Source organism: Anastrepha obliqua, chromosome 5 (assembly GCF_027943255.1).
Source record: "Anastrepha obliqua isolate idAnaObli1 chromosome 5, idAnaObli1_1.0, whole genome shotgun sequence".
Taxonomy (NCBI): domain Eukaryota; kingdom Metazoa; phylum Arthropoda; class Insecta; order Diptera; family Tephritidae; genus Anastrepha; species Anastrepha obliqua.
Window position 1 is genome coordinate 57,291,833 of NC_072896.1, and position 16,751 is coordinate 57,308,583.

Genomic DNA, 16,751 nt, shown 5'->3' on the forward strand with positions numbered 1-16,751 from the left:
CAGAAATGCGCCTCATCGCTGAACAAAATTTTGCTCGAAAACAGCGGATCTTCTTCAATCTTTTCAAGAGCCCAATCAGCAAAACGGTGACGTGCAGGAAGGTCATTTGGCTTTAGTTCTTGTACGAGCTGTATTTTGTATGCTTTTAAATGAAGATCCTTCCGTAAAATTGACCAAGTTGTTCCATACGACAGTCCAAGTTGCTGAGAACGGTGCCGAATCGATTCATCGCGGTTTTCACGTACACTCTCTGCTACTGCCGCTATATTCTCAATGCTTCTTGCTGGACGTGGTCTATTCGGTCGAGAATTATCCTCCAATGAATATTCGGATTCAAATTTGTTGATGGTATGTCGAATAGTGTTTAAGGCAGGCCGATTATGTTGACCATAATGCGGTCTAAGCGCACGAAAAACATTTGTCACAGAACGCTGATTTTCATAATACAGTTGAACAATTTGTAGACGTTGTTGCGGTGTGAGTCTTTCCATGATGAAATGCCAAACGCTGTTCAACAAATCCACGATGACAGTTTGCCACAACTCGCGCGCGATCTGTAAAAAAAACGCAGATGAAAAAAACTCCTCTTAATTGATCACCCGTTATCATACAAATTTTAATTTCAAGATGCAAGTGAGGAATATTGGGAGAGCACTTACTCATGCATGGCGGCCGCCGTAGCCAAATGGGTTGGTGCGTGACTACCATTCGGAATTACAGTGAGAACGTCGGTTCGAATCTCGGTGAAACACCAAAATTAAGAAAAAGATTTTTCTAATAGCGGTCGTTCTTTGGCAGGCAATGGCAAACCTCCAAGTGTATTTCTGCCGTGAAAAAGCTCCTCATAAAAATATCTGCATTCGGAGTCGGCTTAAACTGTAGGTCCCTCCATTTGTGGAACAACATCAAGACACACACCACAAATAGGAGGAGGAGCTCGGCCAAACACCCAAAAAGGGTGTACGCGCCAATTATATATATATATATACTTACTCATGCATCCATCAATGAAAAGTCGCCACTCATTTGATTCGTGATAAAAGTCCAAGAGGTAGAATAATTCTCTTACATTCGAGCAATAAACAAGTTTGCCATTCTCTTCATCAGTTTTGAATACTTCTCTGTAAGAAATTCGATCATCATCTTTCCGGAAATGCGTAATTCTGAAGTCGTCATCAACTAAATTCCATTGTTTAAATCGAGAAGCGAGCGTTTCAGATTGCCTTTCCGATAGAAGTAAATCACGAGAAAGATCCTGAAAATCTGAATTTGACACAATGTGTGAAGAATGTGAAGACTTAGAATCAGACGGAAAGTACTCTTCTTTATCACGTTCATTGTTATCAGTTTGATCATCATCAGCAATGAGTTGAACTTTCTTCAATTCATGACCTGCAGTTGAGTCAATCATATCGTCCAAGACTACGGGTTTCTTAGCAGCTGCAACATCAGCATAAGTATGCCCGCTATGTGCTTTCGAGTTTTATAATGATGACCGTTTACGTCCGTTTTACAAAAATAACAGTCATCTGGTTTATGATAAGGCTGATGATGCCATATCATCGGAGAATATAAGGAAATTTGACTTTTCTGGCAACGTTTTGATTTATATCTCTTGAATTTCAATGAACACTCAGTACAAGCAAATTCCGGTTCATACCAGCGATGAGAAGTAGTATATGTAAGCTTAAAGAAATGGTTGTAGCCATCAACCAGAGCTTTATTATTCTGTAACTTCAAACGATGCTTTTGATCCACCAACAAACTACATATGAAACAAAACTTATTGCGATTATCGCACATTTATTTTTCACAAGCTGAAGCAAAACAATACAACTTTGACGTTTTAATAAGGTTATATTATAATAACAAACTTCAATGTACAGTGTGAACTTAGGTACACTTGCGAGCTTTTTCATATTTCTATTGAAAAAGAAATGCGTGATAACATGTTAGATATTTTCGAAAGTTCTAACCAGTTCTGTTGTATGCAGTACAGTGTACTCTTATGTACACATATATACTCCAATAAATATTATGTATCTATCATATAATAACGCATCAATACACGCCCTTGTTCCGATTTAGCGTCAGTTATAACTACATACATACCAAATTAGTAACAAAAAAAAATCTTAAAACTCACACAACTCTATGAATTTAAACTCAATTACAGTCAAATATAGCTCATTCTACGCAAAATTAAATTTACTATAACAGTAGTGTACCAAAAAACATCCTCAATATCGGATAATATCGTAAAAATGATGTCAAAGTTGGAAAAATAGAGAAAAAATAAAAAAAATCCAAATACTTCCGTCTACAGTCTCGTCAGTTACCATTTCAGAAAAATGGTCAACACACTGTCAAAAAGGCTTGTTTTTGTTCTTTCGAACTAAAACAACAAATTCGAAATCGGATGGAAATTGGCGAAGTTAGGAGTGATTGTTCACATCAACCTACTGAAAAACGGTTTTTTGGCCATAAAATGAGATTTTGGGGGTGTATTTGAAATTTCACCTATACCATTTTATTATATCACTGTCGCACAGTGTAATAGGTCTTATCTTACCTGCCTAGATCGATAGGATCTTGCTAGAAGAAAGGCCCCATGTTTTCCCAAAGACATCTTTGCACTGCCAGAAGGCTGTCAGTGCTTTGAATTTCTTTCTTTCAAAGTGCGAGTAAAGGAGTTTACTATCGAAGATTACTCCAAGATAATTGCTTTCTTTTTGTATAGCTGGATTGTGATCCCTTTTAGCTTAGGCAGAACGACTCCACCAAGCTTCTTCCTTCTGGTAAAGAGGATAATACCAGTCTTGGTTGGGTTTGCTGATAGCCCATTAGCACAGCACCAAGTGTCAAACATATCCAGAATTTTCTGCATTTTTATACAGATGCTCATAAGCGAAGGGCCGGTTAGTAAACAGGCAACGTCGACTGATTCTTTGGGCTAGCATCGAATGAATCCAGTTCACTAGCAGTCGGTCTATGCCATGCCTACTGCAGAGGTGCACATACTGTCAAAAGTGGCCTTATCAAGCGCCCCTACTAATCCCAAAAATATGTCCATAGCAGTGCCCACTCGCACGTTTTTCCATGCATGCACGATTAGGCATGCTGGAATGGAGAGAGTGGGTGAACCTTCAGCGACTTCTAACGTATACGCTATTTCACTAATCGTTCGAGATTTTTCAGCATGAAAGAAGTCATAGTCTAAAGCTTTTGGGGCTGGTGTAGTCATGTACTATATTCCAACCTTAGGAAAGAAAGCGATCATCACCATCCCCCAAAAGTGTGGTATATAGCCAGTGCCAGACATGCAGTAAAGATTTTCTTCAAGGCTGCCGTCACAGACTCTATGCCTTCTTTCAACATGGCAGGATAAATGCCATCCCTTTTCAGGATCCTAACCACTTTCATAGTGTCACGAGATCTAATATTGCTGCAGAATTTCCTATAAGAAGCTCTTTGCGATGGCGGTATCGCTCTCAGTCCTCAGCAAGATTGGTCTTGACCCGACTCAGAAGTTTTCTCGACACACGCCTCAACAGCTGGAGTTCTCGATTCCACAAAGGAACGGGAGCCCGGTCAAGGAGAGGTCGAACTAGACAGGTTGACTCAAAACATTCATTTAAGGCAGTGTTGAGTTTCTCAACAGCCGCCTCAATGCTTTGTTCTTTCTGAAGTCTTGATGGCGTCACGTCAAGGGCCCACAATGCCCCCCTAAACTTCTTCCACTAAACTACCTGTGGTTTGAGCACGAATCTTCGGCAAGGACTCTCCAGTTCTTGACTGACCACCCAAGTTTTGAATTTCTTACCTTCTAGTAGTTACAAACGTAAGCTGTCTTCCCTTGTTGGGTATTTTTGGGCACGAGGAAGCGATATGGGGAACACGTGGGAACTATGTAATTATTCATATAATACTCCTTCCTATCACTCGATCTATTGGTGAATTTAATGCAATTAGCCATACTGTTTTCCTTGACTTTTTTATCCAGCTTTTTTATCTTTTGGATTCCGCTTTTTAGTTTTTGAAATTATTGCATCTAATTTAAGTTAGATTGGGCTTTTCGTAGTCTGTAGATTGTATAAGTTAATTCTTAGACTAAATAAATAAATAATTATATGATATGTTTATGTGTTGTGATGAAGTTCAGAATTATTATAAAAAGGCCGGGTAGTTATAAATATATATTATAAAAGGTCGGTTATTATAAAAAAAACGTATTATATATGATACATATTTAGTGGTTCAATACGTTTAATCGTACATACTTACGCAACTGTAAATTAATTAATTTTCGAAGAAAGTATTCTTGCCATTTATTTGGAAGCTACTCGATTGATCTGTCAATTAGCTTGGTTTTAGCATTTAATTACATATGTATATCAGTCATGTTACATGTGCTCTGCGATTTTCACTATGGATAAAAATATCGAACAAAGAATTTGTCTTAAATTTTGTGTTTTGAAAGGGGTTTCGTGTGTCGAGTCGTTGAAAATGCTGCAGAAAGCCTACGACGATGTGCTTTATCAAAAACACCAGTCTACGAGTGGTATAAGGCTTTTGCAGAAGGCCGAGAAGTCGTGGAAGATTTGCCCCGATCTGGTCGCTCATTAACGTCTTCAACGTATGAAGACGTCGAAATGGTACTGGAAAACCATCACTTAAGTTTGAGGGAGGTAGCTCGTGACCTTAGCGCGTCTCACGAATCAATTCGCAACATTTTATACCATCAATTGGGCATGAGACGCGTAGCTGCTCGACTCGTTCCAAGAGAGTTAAATTTCTCTCAAAAAATTCATCGGAAGAAGGTAGCTGAAGACATGCTTGAGCAAGTGAACTCGGACCCAAAGTTTATGCAGCGCATCACAACAGGTGATAAGTCGTGGGTATATGAGTTTGACATGCAAACCTGTCAACAGGCGGCCGAATGGCGCTATCCACTTGAGCCGAACCCCAAAATCACGTCAAAGTCAGTCAAAAGTGAGAGCCACGCTACTCGTTTTCTTTGATTATCATGGTGTTGTGCACTCGGAATATTTCTCTGATTTTCGAGAAAAAACCGACAATTATGTGTAAAAAATTTGAAATTTTTGAAAAAAAAAATCCTTCGATCAGGCACGAGTTTTTTGTTTTTATGTTTATCAAATTTTATATACATATATAAATTTTATTGAAATCTACCAAGCGGTTTTAAGTTACAGTGATCATCAGTTTAAAAAACTAGTTTTGAGAAAAACGCATTTAAAGTTTTGCGAACGCTCCAGAGCGCCCGAGCGCCCATGTTAATTGTTGAATAACTCGAAAAGTATTTATCGGATTCACTTCAAATTTTCACACAATATTTTTAAGATATTATACTTTAAGAAAATGCGAAAAAAAATCCATTTTTTTTTAATTCTGACTACCCCTAACCCCTTATACCGAAAAGAGGAGTTCTATTATAATATCCGATTATGCACACTCGGTGTTACCAATGATATAGTAGCCTCTTTTCTTAAAACAGCAAGTAGAGTTAAAACTGCACAGAGAAAAATACCTCTAAAAATTTCGATATTGATATAAAGTGTCGATTGCTTTTCGCCTTAACAGAGTAATCTCCGTGATCCAGCATAAAAGCATATTTAATGTAGTGTATTTTTATACAAATATTATAATTAATATAATTACTGTTATTATTTGTTTTGCAGAAGCTGACAAAAAGGCAGATTTTCTTTTACCACTAATAAAACGAACTTTGTGCCCATACAATACTGTAATCAATAGAAATTTTTCGCAGTAAGTAATTATTTTTTGCGTGTATCAAATTACTTTTTTTATCCAAATGTAAATTTTGTATTTTACCAAATATCACATAGTATTATTATATTATTGGGATGATTATTTGCCATAAATAAATGAATTCTACGCAGAGGTTGGTTAGTTATTCTGAAGTCAACGGGATTTGACAATCATTCCCCTGCGAGTGGCTACAAGCCGCAACTCCTGACCATGTTCGCTTCAATATGCTCTGCTTAGCAACCATACTACCCTTTAGAAGCGAGTTCATTGTAAAACGAACCACAAAGGATTTCAACGTCTTTTCATACTCGTATATCGCGATAGAATCTTTTCACTTGGTTGACATTCAAGGCAAGGCAAATTACTGAATAAATAAACGTTACCACATACATTTGCTGGAAGTGGTCAGTTGAACCCAAGTGAACGCGTAATTTACTTATATAAATAAATTATAAATTTATGGATATAAATGTATGTATTCTTGAGGATGCAAAAGTAAAAAAAAAAACCAGCTTATTTACCGATATCACCTTTAATAAATTCGCTTTGTGAAATTGTTAACGTAAAGTTTGACATTTTCGATGGTGGTCATATTTAGAACGTTTTGTCATAGGTGCGTTATTTGTGTTGTTACAGGAACTTCAAGAACCGAGTTGTACTGGTTTTTCGAAATAAATTATGGCGTCTCTTCGTTGCAGGACGATTTTCGTAATGGTCGGCCAAAATCCGTTGTTGTGCAGAAAAAATCGATAATGTGCGGTATCAGATTGAAAATTTCACGTTTCACCGTCTTTTAGAAATTTTGACTGCGAAATGTTTTTTTGTTTGTTCGAAGAAGTTGCGGACAGTTTTACAGTTTTTCCATAAGTAATTCTGCTGGAGTAGGGTTTATGTCTGGTGTCTAGGCAAAAAAGTTTTTTTTAACTAATACGAGTAAAAAAGTGTTATGAAGAGCTTAACAAATAAGGCGAGTCTGACTGTGGTTTATGCTCGACTAAAATTTGTAAACAAATTTAGCCAAATATTATGGGCCCGTTTATGGCTGCACATCAATATAAATTCATGAAGGTTAACAATAAATTTACAATTATTTGAAAAATAATGTTTTTTGCAACTGTTTTTTCGGGCTCCCCGATATCCGATTTCTTCTTCTGCGGCGGTACGGAAATAACGAGAACTGTTGCTCCATTGCTCGCGCACGCTGGATTGTTGGGCAGTAGTCTCTGAGAGCAGGACTGAGAGTCGAGTGGTGAATCTTCTGGCTGTCTGTTGCGATTGCAGCTTTCTGGTGTCAAACATTCTTTGCGTAGTTAGATATACCTTTTTTGCTGCACATAGGTGTGTGCGCAGTGTTACTGCAACAAGGATCCGAGTCGATTTTGGGTCCTCGGATCGTACGCACATCTAAAACACTCTGTCTTCTATCTATCGTAACATGATCGATCTGGTTTCGTGTTTTTCGATCAGGAGCCAGCCACGTAGCTTGGTGTATCTTCTTATGCTGGAATCTGGTGTTGTAGACCACCATTCGAGCCCCGGCGGAGTCGATCAGTCTCTGTCCGTTAGCAGATGTTTCGTCCTTCTCTTCCTCCGAATTTGCTCTCCTTTCCATGGCAACTGTTGTATGTAGATTTCGAAAGCTCCTATGTTTTCCTAACCTTGTCCCGTCCATCGCATCTTTTGAATGACAGTGATGTCAGCTTTTCTTCGCAGCCCAAAACCAGCGCACAACCAACTATCCTGGGTTGCTTCGCCTTCTCACATTAATTCGCTCTCGAATGGATGTTCGGTAGCTACCCAGAGGATACTCGGGCTAAGCCCGGAAGTTGTAAGCTGCTTGGTCCATATGTAGAAGAATCGTTCTGGCCACCCCGAAGTGAATGGCAATCAGTGACTTTCCCCACTTGCGTGGACTTCTATTAGGTTGGGGAATAAGTTCGTAGCGTTTTTACCGAAGACTTTTATCTATACAAAAAACAATAATAATTATCAATCAATCAATAAGATAATCAATTATGAGAGCCATCTCTATTTCTTGTACACAACAACTTTAAAATAACTCCTAAGGAAAGTAGTCATAGCAAAATCGATTACAAACTAAGATAAAACCGTTATGAATATGCTACTGCATACTGCGGGTAATCCTTTTTTTCATGTGTACGGAAACTTTTTCTGCTTCGTTGAAGTGAAGTTTTTTGTTTTTGTTTTGTGAAATTTAAGTATGGTTTGACTATGTCGAACAGGTCTTTTCAGTCGAATAGCCTCATTCACGTGGTGTAGTTGGGCAATGGAGAGCTCCTTGTTGACCGTGGCATTTTTTTCGAGCATTCGAGTCCCATAGTCTAAGATCCGGCTGCAGATTTGGTGTAGTCATCAAGTACATGCTGAAATCCACATTTTTACCCACATTTATGATTAGGAGAATAAAAATTCACCACGGTGCCAGTAGAAATGTGGCCGAAAGTATTTTTAATTAAATTATTGTTAATTGATTTTGCGGGAAAAATTTAATTAACCAAGTTTTGAGATAAAATATCGTTCGGTTTACTGCAATAGGTGTAAAGACTTAAAAAAACCGTAGTTGCCGTTGCGGGCTTGGCCGCACCTCTCCGCAGCCAGGTATAAACAGGTATGATTTCGATATATTTATACATCCATAACGTATATTGATCTGTTATAGATCAAAATATAGCTAATTTTTTTCTCATTATTATGATATACGGCAACCTAATTAAATCTGGCCGCAAGTTAGGCTTGCTAGCAGTTAAAGATGGGAAAAATTGAAGGTTGAGTGAGAGGAAGCTAGCGCTTAACATCACTAGTCTAACAAGGATAGCGATTGCCAGCTGTACGACATTTTAAGGCTAAGAGTAAGAAAATAATTAAGAATAATAGTTTTTAACGAAAAATACTTCGAAATTAGCACTGTATAATTTATATTATAACTATAACCTGTATTTTTTTGTATTAAATTGAAATTTTACTTACTGTAAGTGTTTTGCAAAAATTTTCAAATTCTTCTTTATCTTTTTGTTTTAAAACTGGAATTTTTTTATGGCACTCTGTATGATATCCAAAATCCTCGGTAGATTCAAAACACTTACAGTAAGTAAAATTTCAATTTAATACAAAAAAATACAGGTTATAGTTATAATATAAATTATACAGTGCTAATTTCGAAGTATTTTTCGTTAAAAACTATTATTCTTATTTTCTTATTCTTAGCCTTAAAATGTCGTACAGCTGGCAATCGCTATCCTTGTTAGACTAGTGATGTTACGCGCTAGCTTCCTCTCACTCAACCTTCAATTTTTCCCATCTTTAACTGCTAGCAACCCTAACTTGCGGCCAGATTTAATTAGGTTGCCGTATATCATAATAATGAGGAAAAAATTAGCTATATTTTGATCTATAACAGATCAATATACGTTATGGATGTATAATTATATCGAAATCATACCTGTTTATACCTGGCTGCGGAGAGGTGCGGCCAAGCGCGCAACGGCAACTACGGTTTTTTTAAGTCTTTACACCTATTGCAGTAAACCGAACGATATTTTATCTCAAAACTTGGTTAATTAAATTTTTCCCGGATAAATCAATTAACAATAATTTAATTAAAAATACTTTCAGCCACATTTCTACTGGCACCGTGGTGAATTTTTATTCTCCTAATCATAAATGTGGGTAAAAATGTGGATTTCAGCATGTACTTGATGACTACACCAAATCTGCAGCCGGATCCCGTACTACCACCAAACACACATCATGATCTTCTTTAGACAAAGATCCGGCTCTCGGCTTTGGCGTATTTCTTGGAGCCCCTACTCTTTTCTTTACTTCATATTGATGTTTAGGCACCATTTCTTATCTCCCGTGACGATTCGGTGCAATAAGCTCTGTTTATAACTGCGTGTTGCTCGATGGCGGGCGAGAAGCTGAGAAGCAATTTGAAGGCGATTTTCGTGAGACACCCAGGCTTCCAATTTTCTGGTAAATCCCATTGAATGAAGGTGATTGAGAACCATTTTATGATAGCGCTTCATTTTTTCTGCCAATTCACGACTGGTTTGGCAACCGTTTTCCAAAAAAATCGTTGTAAAGTAAAAGGCAAAATAAAAGCGCTATGAACTTTTTCCCTAACCCAATACTTATGGAATCATCCTCCACTACAGTCTCCATTTTAATTTTTAGATTTCATACATTAATATTTGTGTGGAATATTAATACTTATGTGCTAAGGATCGATTTTTTATTTATAAATTAACAAAATGCAAATTATTTGCAAATTAAAAATACTCTACAATTTATTACTATAATAATACGATATGTACATTTAAATTTTGTGAATATTCATAACAAAAAAGAGTGTCACGCGGATAAATATTGTAATATTAACGGAAATTGCCAAGTGTGATATGAAAACAAAAAATGGCGTAAATTAATCCAATAATTATATTTTGTGAATTAATTTTTAAATTTAAAACCGATCGCGAAGTTTTGCCAACCTGAAGTGTTATCAAAACAAAAAAAGAATTCGTTCATAGTAGAAGCGGATTCTTCATAAATTTAATGGACTAAAAACAGAACAATAATCTTATTTTACTAAGGTTTGTCCGAAAAAAATGCTCTCTCATATGCATACCATTTTGAAAATTAAATATTTTTTCTACAAATTTTACTTTCCCTCCACTTTTACTCAAAATTTCTAGAGTTAGCAAAGCAATGTCTTGCTAAGGAAGCCGATTTGTCAAGTGGGAACGAGAAAGCTGCTTACTGGGGAAACCTTTTATTATTGAATAATGCTCTCCTAAAGCACGGTGTGCAGAAGCTAAAGCCTTTCGGAAACCGCTACTTTATTTTTCACGATTTTGACAACCGGTTGACGTCATGAGTTGGAAAAATACAAAACAAATAAGCAAAGAAAGAAAGCCTACTTCTTTGCTCCACTTCTTGTCCGTTCCGTCAGTTGCGGCAACGAATTTGACGGACGGAGTAAAACGTACTGTGAAGCCACAATGAACGATTGCTGCATATAAACAAAAACAGAATCCTTTTTATATTCTTTCAAGCTTTTATTGAAAAGATTAGGGTGCATTTGAATTTACTCAATTAATATAAATTCCATTTATTTTCTGCATTTAATTTGATATAATAAAAAACGCCATTTTCGCTGCACTTGACCTACGTCAAAAGTAGAAAGTTGCCAATTTTTGTGCATTCCGCCTTCGACGCAAATGCACATAATCATTTTACGGTCAGTTAAATTCCTTACCGCAACTCCTTGCTCCTACCATATAATAAATAGGAGAAGTTCTAAACCCATAATTCCCTTTTCCCACAATTCCTTTTATTTTGACCTCAAACTTTTGCAAAACTAAAAATAGTTAGAAATATCAAAAATTGATGCGATAGCATGTGCAAAAACCTAACTTTTCGAAAAGGCAGTTTGAAACAGTTCCTACTTATTTGCAAATCAGGAAGCTTACAATTAAAACGTTGTTTTTGAAAGTTTCAAAATCGAAAAATTAAAAAAAAAAATTACATTTGTATCTTAAAATAACTTCCACTTGTTACGGATGGAATCGTTCCGGTCCAACTTCTTCCTTCATCCTTGCTAAAGATAGTTTTGGGTGCTTCCAAGTGATAGGATCACACTGACCAACTTCCTTTTTATTCTGCTTACGTGTAACAAAAGTATCGTATGATGTAGTGACCAATCGGAGTTATACGTACATACATATGTATGTGTATTCAAGTTAGTTTTTATTAACCATAGAAGCCAAAACACATAAATTATCTTTATTTTATGTTTCATTTGTTTCAAATTATTGTGTTCTAATCGTCTTGATCAGTTGCCTAGTTCCATTTTATACTACATGTAATGTTAGCGGAATTATATTGCGTACTAATATTATGAGCTCGTACTTTAATAACTAGTTTATGTGGCGGCATTCTGGTGGGGTTGAGAAAATTTAAAAATTCTATTATTAGTACTACTACTATTAGTATCTACTACTGTGTCTATCGAATAGAAAGATTGTGCTTCCAATTACATTTTGAAAGTATTACAGCATTCCTAGCTTGCTCTTTAAACCACTCCAATGACTTAGTTGGAAAATTGCTAATTTCAGGGTATTCTTTTTCAATCAGATCTACATTTTTCAACAAAATATAAATATTTGTTACATCGACGTACCCACTTATTGCTGGAAACTGTCCACTACCTATTATGAGCAAAAAGTACATTGCCTTGTCGGGAAGTAAGAATGCTCATATATTTTTTGAAGGAGCAGGATATTTGTATACAGCCAAAGGTAGGACATTTTTAAAGATGCGTTCACGATCGTCAGCTCTAACACCTCTAACGACTACTGGCGGAACCAATAGGGTTGGCATCAGGCGATTGGCCAATCCAACATTTCAATCCCATTTTGCTGTTTCCAGTTTACACTTATCTTTAAGTTTATTTCCTCATCATTTTCAAATTGTAGCCATAAAATTTACTTTAAATCAAATTCTGATTTTGATAAACATGTGTTTATAATCAATGTATTTTGCATCATCTCGTATTTTATAATTGTCATAACAACCATTTTCCTTTTTTAATCCCTTTTTTTGGGTGGAGGAATGCATTTATTGAAAGAAGGGACATTTGGTTACGAATTTTGTTTTTAAAAGTAGCGCGGAAAACGAGTGAATTTCTGACTTTGATTATGGTAATGGCAAGAGCCGAATTGCGAAATTTGTCACGTTTTCACAATGGATTCAGACTAGCTGAGACTTTATACATATGTCTTAACGCGTCACCAAAGGACAAAGGTCCCAAAATCTTTCCCAGAAACTTTCTTTCAAACACTCAAACACTCGTCGGATTTTGTCACCGTCCAAACTTCTGCGCCGTACAATAGAACGGGCAAGATGAGAAACTTGTAAAACTTTGGTTTCTATTCGTCGAGAGAGGAATTTACTGATGATTGAGTAAATGATTGACTTATTGAACTTAGTTTAAAGTAGCACTTGTCGGCAAGAGAGGCTATCCGCACCTCGTCATGATCGGGTAGCAGAACCCCAGCACCTTCGTCAACCATTGGGGTATTGGGACCTTCACATTCTTTATGACATCCACACTGTCGTCACTATTCAACAAGTTCGAGAAGTACTCCCTCCATAACTTAAGTATGCTATGAAAATGCGTAATTGCATGCAAAACGTGAACGGTCGTGTTTTTGATTGCTCCTCTATCGAAGTTTTAAATATGAACCTAAACCATCATAAATTCGAAATTGTGTAATTTTCTTTATGAGACAGTGACTCTAGTTTCTTACATTTATTCTTTATTATACCGAACTAAAAATGCCGTGTCTATGTGCCAACAAAGTTGAGCGTACACAAGAGAAAGTGCAGTGCGACAAGTGCAATGATCTTTTTCATTTAAATTGTGTCAACCTACAACCTGTTGACTTAGAACTTTTGCGCAAAACGGGTAAGCAATTTATCTGTGATAAGTGTGCCGCTGTGACAGCTGCCGATATTGTGGACTATGTTGCGAAACATGCAGAAATTGACCGCAAATTTCTTTCCTGCTATATGCTTATCAAAAAGGATACCCTCGTAAAGGATTTCAAGAAAATCAACTTTAAGCTAGGCGTATCTGAATTTTCCTATGATAAGCTTTTGAATGCGGATATATGGCCTACGAACGTAAAAATTCGGCCATTCACTTTTTTTCAAAAAGATGTCACTCCACCTCTAATTCCGTAACTTCTGCAGCTAACTCCATCGCTAGTAATAAGTTATTAAAATTGTATTTTCAAAATATATCTGGACTTCGGACTAAATGTTCCACGGTATATATGAAAAGTTCTTTCTTAGACTTTGATATTTTTGTATTCGTTGAATCTTGGCTGAATGAAAATTTCTTCGACTGTGAAATTTTTTACCTCAATTTGTACGATGTTTTCCGTAAAGACCGTGACCCTGTCAAATCTGGATGTGCCAGAGGAGGTGGTGTTCTTATTGCTGTTCGGAGAAAATTTCGGGCTTCATTGGTTACACTTATCAATTCTGACACACTCCTCGATCAGCTTTGTGTACGTGTTTATGGCTCATCGGGAACAGTTTATGTGTGTGCATCCTACATTCCGCCGAATAGTCCGGATTATTTATACTTCGCACATGCTGACAATGTTGTGTCATTAGCATCAAGCATAGCTGGTGACGGTCATCTTTGTGTCCTCGGTGATTTTAATTTATGTCGCCTGAGTTGGTCCCCACTTAGAAACTCGGCTGCTTTTATGGCTTCTAATGTAAATTCTTCAGCCGAAATTCATGTCATTGATAGCTTTTTAAGCATTGATTTATCACAAATTAATGGTTTTTATAATAGCCTTAATAGAATCCTAGATCTAGTGTTCATTTCAAATAACATCAACTACACATTGTCGGAAGGCATTGCTCCCATATCTTTAACTGATAAACATCATGTTCCTCTTTCTCTTGAGTTGGAATTTTATGAGTTTTCTGAGGTATCCGATGAGCCTAACATCAAATTTAACTACAACTTATGGGACTTCTCAATTTTTAACGAAATTTTATTAAGTATTGACTGGGATAATGCCTTCCACGACAATGATGTTACCTCTTGTTTTCATTTTTTTAATACTAAGGTTTCTGAGCTGTGTTTGAAGCACATTCCTATTTATCATAAGAAAGACGATAGATCTAAAGAATCTCAAAAAACAAATTTTCTAAACTGTATAAAAGGTCTGGAGATCCAATGCACTTCTCAAAATTTCAATGCCATTTAAAAGAGTTTAACTGTTTGAACAAGTTCTTATATAGAAATTACATCTTGAATTTCGAAAACAATATTATTTCGGATTCGAAGGCCTTTTGGCTATTCATCAAATCAAAAAAGTCTTGCTCAGTGGTGCCAAACAAGGTTTTTTATATTGGTAAATATGCAAATTCTGCCATAGAATCTGCCAATTTATTTGCTGACTTTTTTTGCTCTAATTTTGAACCCGACTTAGACTCCGATTTTAGTTTGCCCTCTAATAGTTTTTCACCTCTCAATTTTGGGACTTTGTGCCTATCTGTTACTGATGTCGTCAAGGGTATTATGAAGCTCAAGTCTACAACGAAAACTGACTCGGATGGTTTTTCGGGCATTTTGCTGAAGAACTGCTTGTGTCTCGCTGAGCCTCTTACAATTATTATATATTTAATAAATCGTTGTCCTCTGGTATCTTTGTTGACGACTGGGTATTTACTTCCGTTACGCCTATATTTAAGAGTGGAAATAAAAACGATGTTAGCAATTACAGACCGATTTCGAAGCTTTCGTCTGTCTCAAAACTTTTTGAGATAACAGTGAATGATAAGTTATACAGGGTTGGCCATATTAAACTGACCCATTGAGTAACCCTATAACTTTTTACTGTAATTTGAAATCTAAGGTTTACGTCAACAAGCCAAAGACACTAGGCGCACTTAAGGCCAATATCCGACGGGAAATAGCCGCCATATCGGCCGAGACGCTGGCCAAAACTATGGAAAACGCCGAAAAACGGGCACATTACGCTATACGAGCTAAGGGCGACCACTTGCGCGATATCATATTCAAAAAGTGATGTAAACGAATCTCCTTGAACTAAATTAAATGTTTTTCACAATGAAACACAAAAAAATGTTTCTTTTTCCATATTTTTTTAATAATCACATGGGTCAGTTTAATATGGCCGCCCCCGGAAAATATCCAAATACGTGCTAAGGGCGACCACTTGCGCGATATCATATTCAAAAAGTGATGTAAACGAATCTCCTTGAACTAAATTAAATGTTTTTCACAATGAAACACAAAAAAATGTTTCTTTTTCCATATTTTTTTAATAATCACATGGGTCAGTTTAATATGGCCAACCCTGTATTTTGCTGTCAAAGGCCTAATATCTACTAACCAGCATGGTTTCGTTGCAAGTCGCTCCACTGTCACTAATTTGTCTATTTTCAATGATTACTGCATTTCAGCCTTCCAGAACAGATCTCAAGTTGATGCAATTTATACAGACTTCTCTAAAGCGTTTGACAAAGTATCCCACCGAATACTCTTGTCGAAGCTTGCATCATTGGGTATACACTCCACGTTTTTGTCGTGGATCAAATCATATTTGTCCAACAGGCACTGCGTTGTAGCCGTTGATAATACGACATCCCGTGCATTTATTGCATCCTCTGGTGTCCCACAGGGAAGTATTCTAGGACCCCTCCTTTTTATACTCTTTATTAACGATATTGGTTCTTGCTTTTCGTTTGCAGAACACTTGTTGTATGCTGATGATCTTAAAATATTTGCGGTGATTACCAGTGTTACCAGTTACCAGTTGCAAACCGACTTACACAATGTCCGGAACTGGTGCTATTTAAACCGTTTGTCACTAAATATTAGCAAATGCTTTCACGTAAAATATGCTAAATCAAACAATACTTTGCATACTTCGTATTGCTGGCTTACCTTTGCAATCCGTTGAGGAAATTAAAGACTTAGGCGTTATTTTAGACTCTAAGTTGAATTTCACCAGCCATGTTAACCACGTCATAAGACGATCGCATATGATAGCATTCGTACGCCGAAATTGTTCTGCATTTACCAACCCACACATTCTCAAAACATTGTATTGTGCTTTTTTTAGATCAAGATTAGAGTATGCCGCTATTATTTGGAGACCGTACCAAATAGGTCTGTCTAATCGGATTGAGAGAGTTCAGAAAGTCTTTCTTCGTTTTGCGCTCCGATCTTTAAACTTTTCTGAACCTGTACCATCGTACCTCTCTCGATGTTTATTGATTGACTTAAAACCACTTGATAGCAGACGATCTATTCTATCGTGCTCTTTTATTATTCGTATCATTTCTGGATCTATTGATTGTCCTTCTCTTTTAAGTAAAATTCAATTTAA

General features: G+C 36.6%; 1 protein-coding gene across 1 annotated transcript in view; it reads left to right on the plus strand.

Annotated features, from left to right (window-relative positions):
* The window catches only part of LOC129249283 (MPN domain-containing protein CG4751), a 64,492-nt gene that overhangs the window by 36,075 nt on the left and 11,666 nt on the right, over positions 1–16,751 (plus strand). The window contains exon 4 of the mRNA XM_054888998.1: positions 5,700–5,787. Coding sequence (XP_054744973.1) covers positions 5,700–5,787 — 88 coding nt within the window. The remainder of the gene's footprint in view (positions 1–5,699; positions 5,788–16,751) is intronic.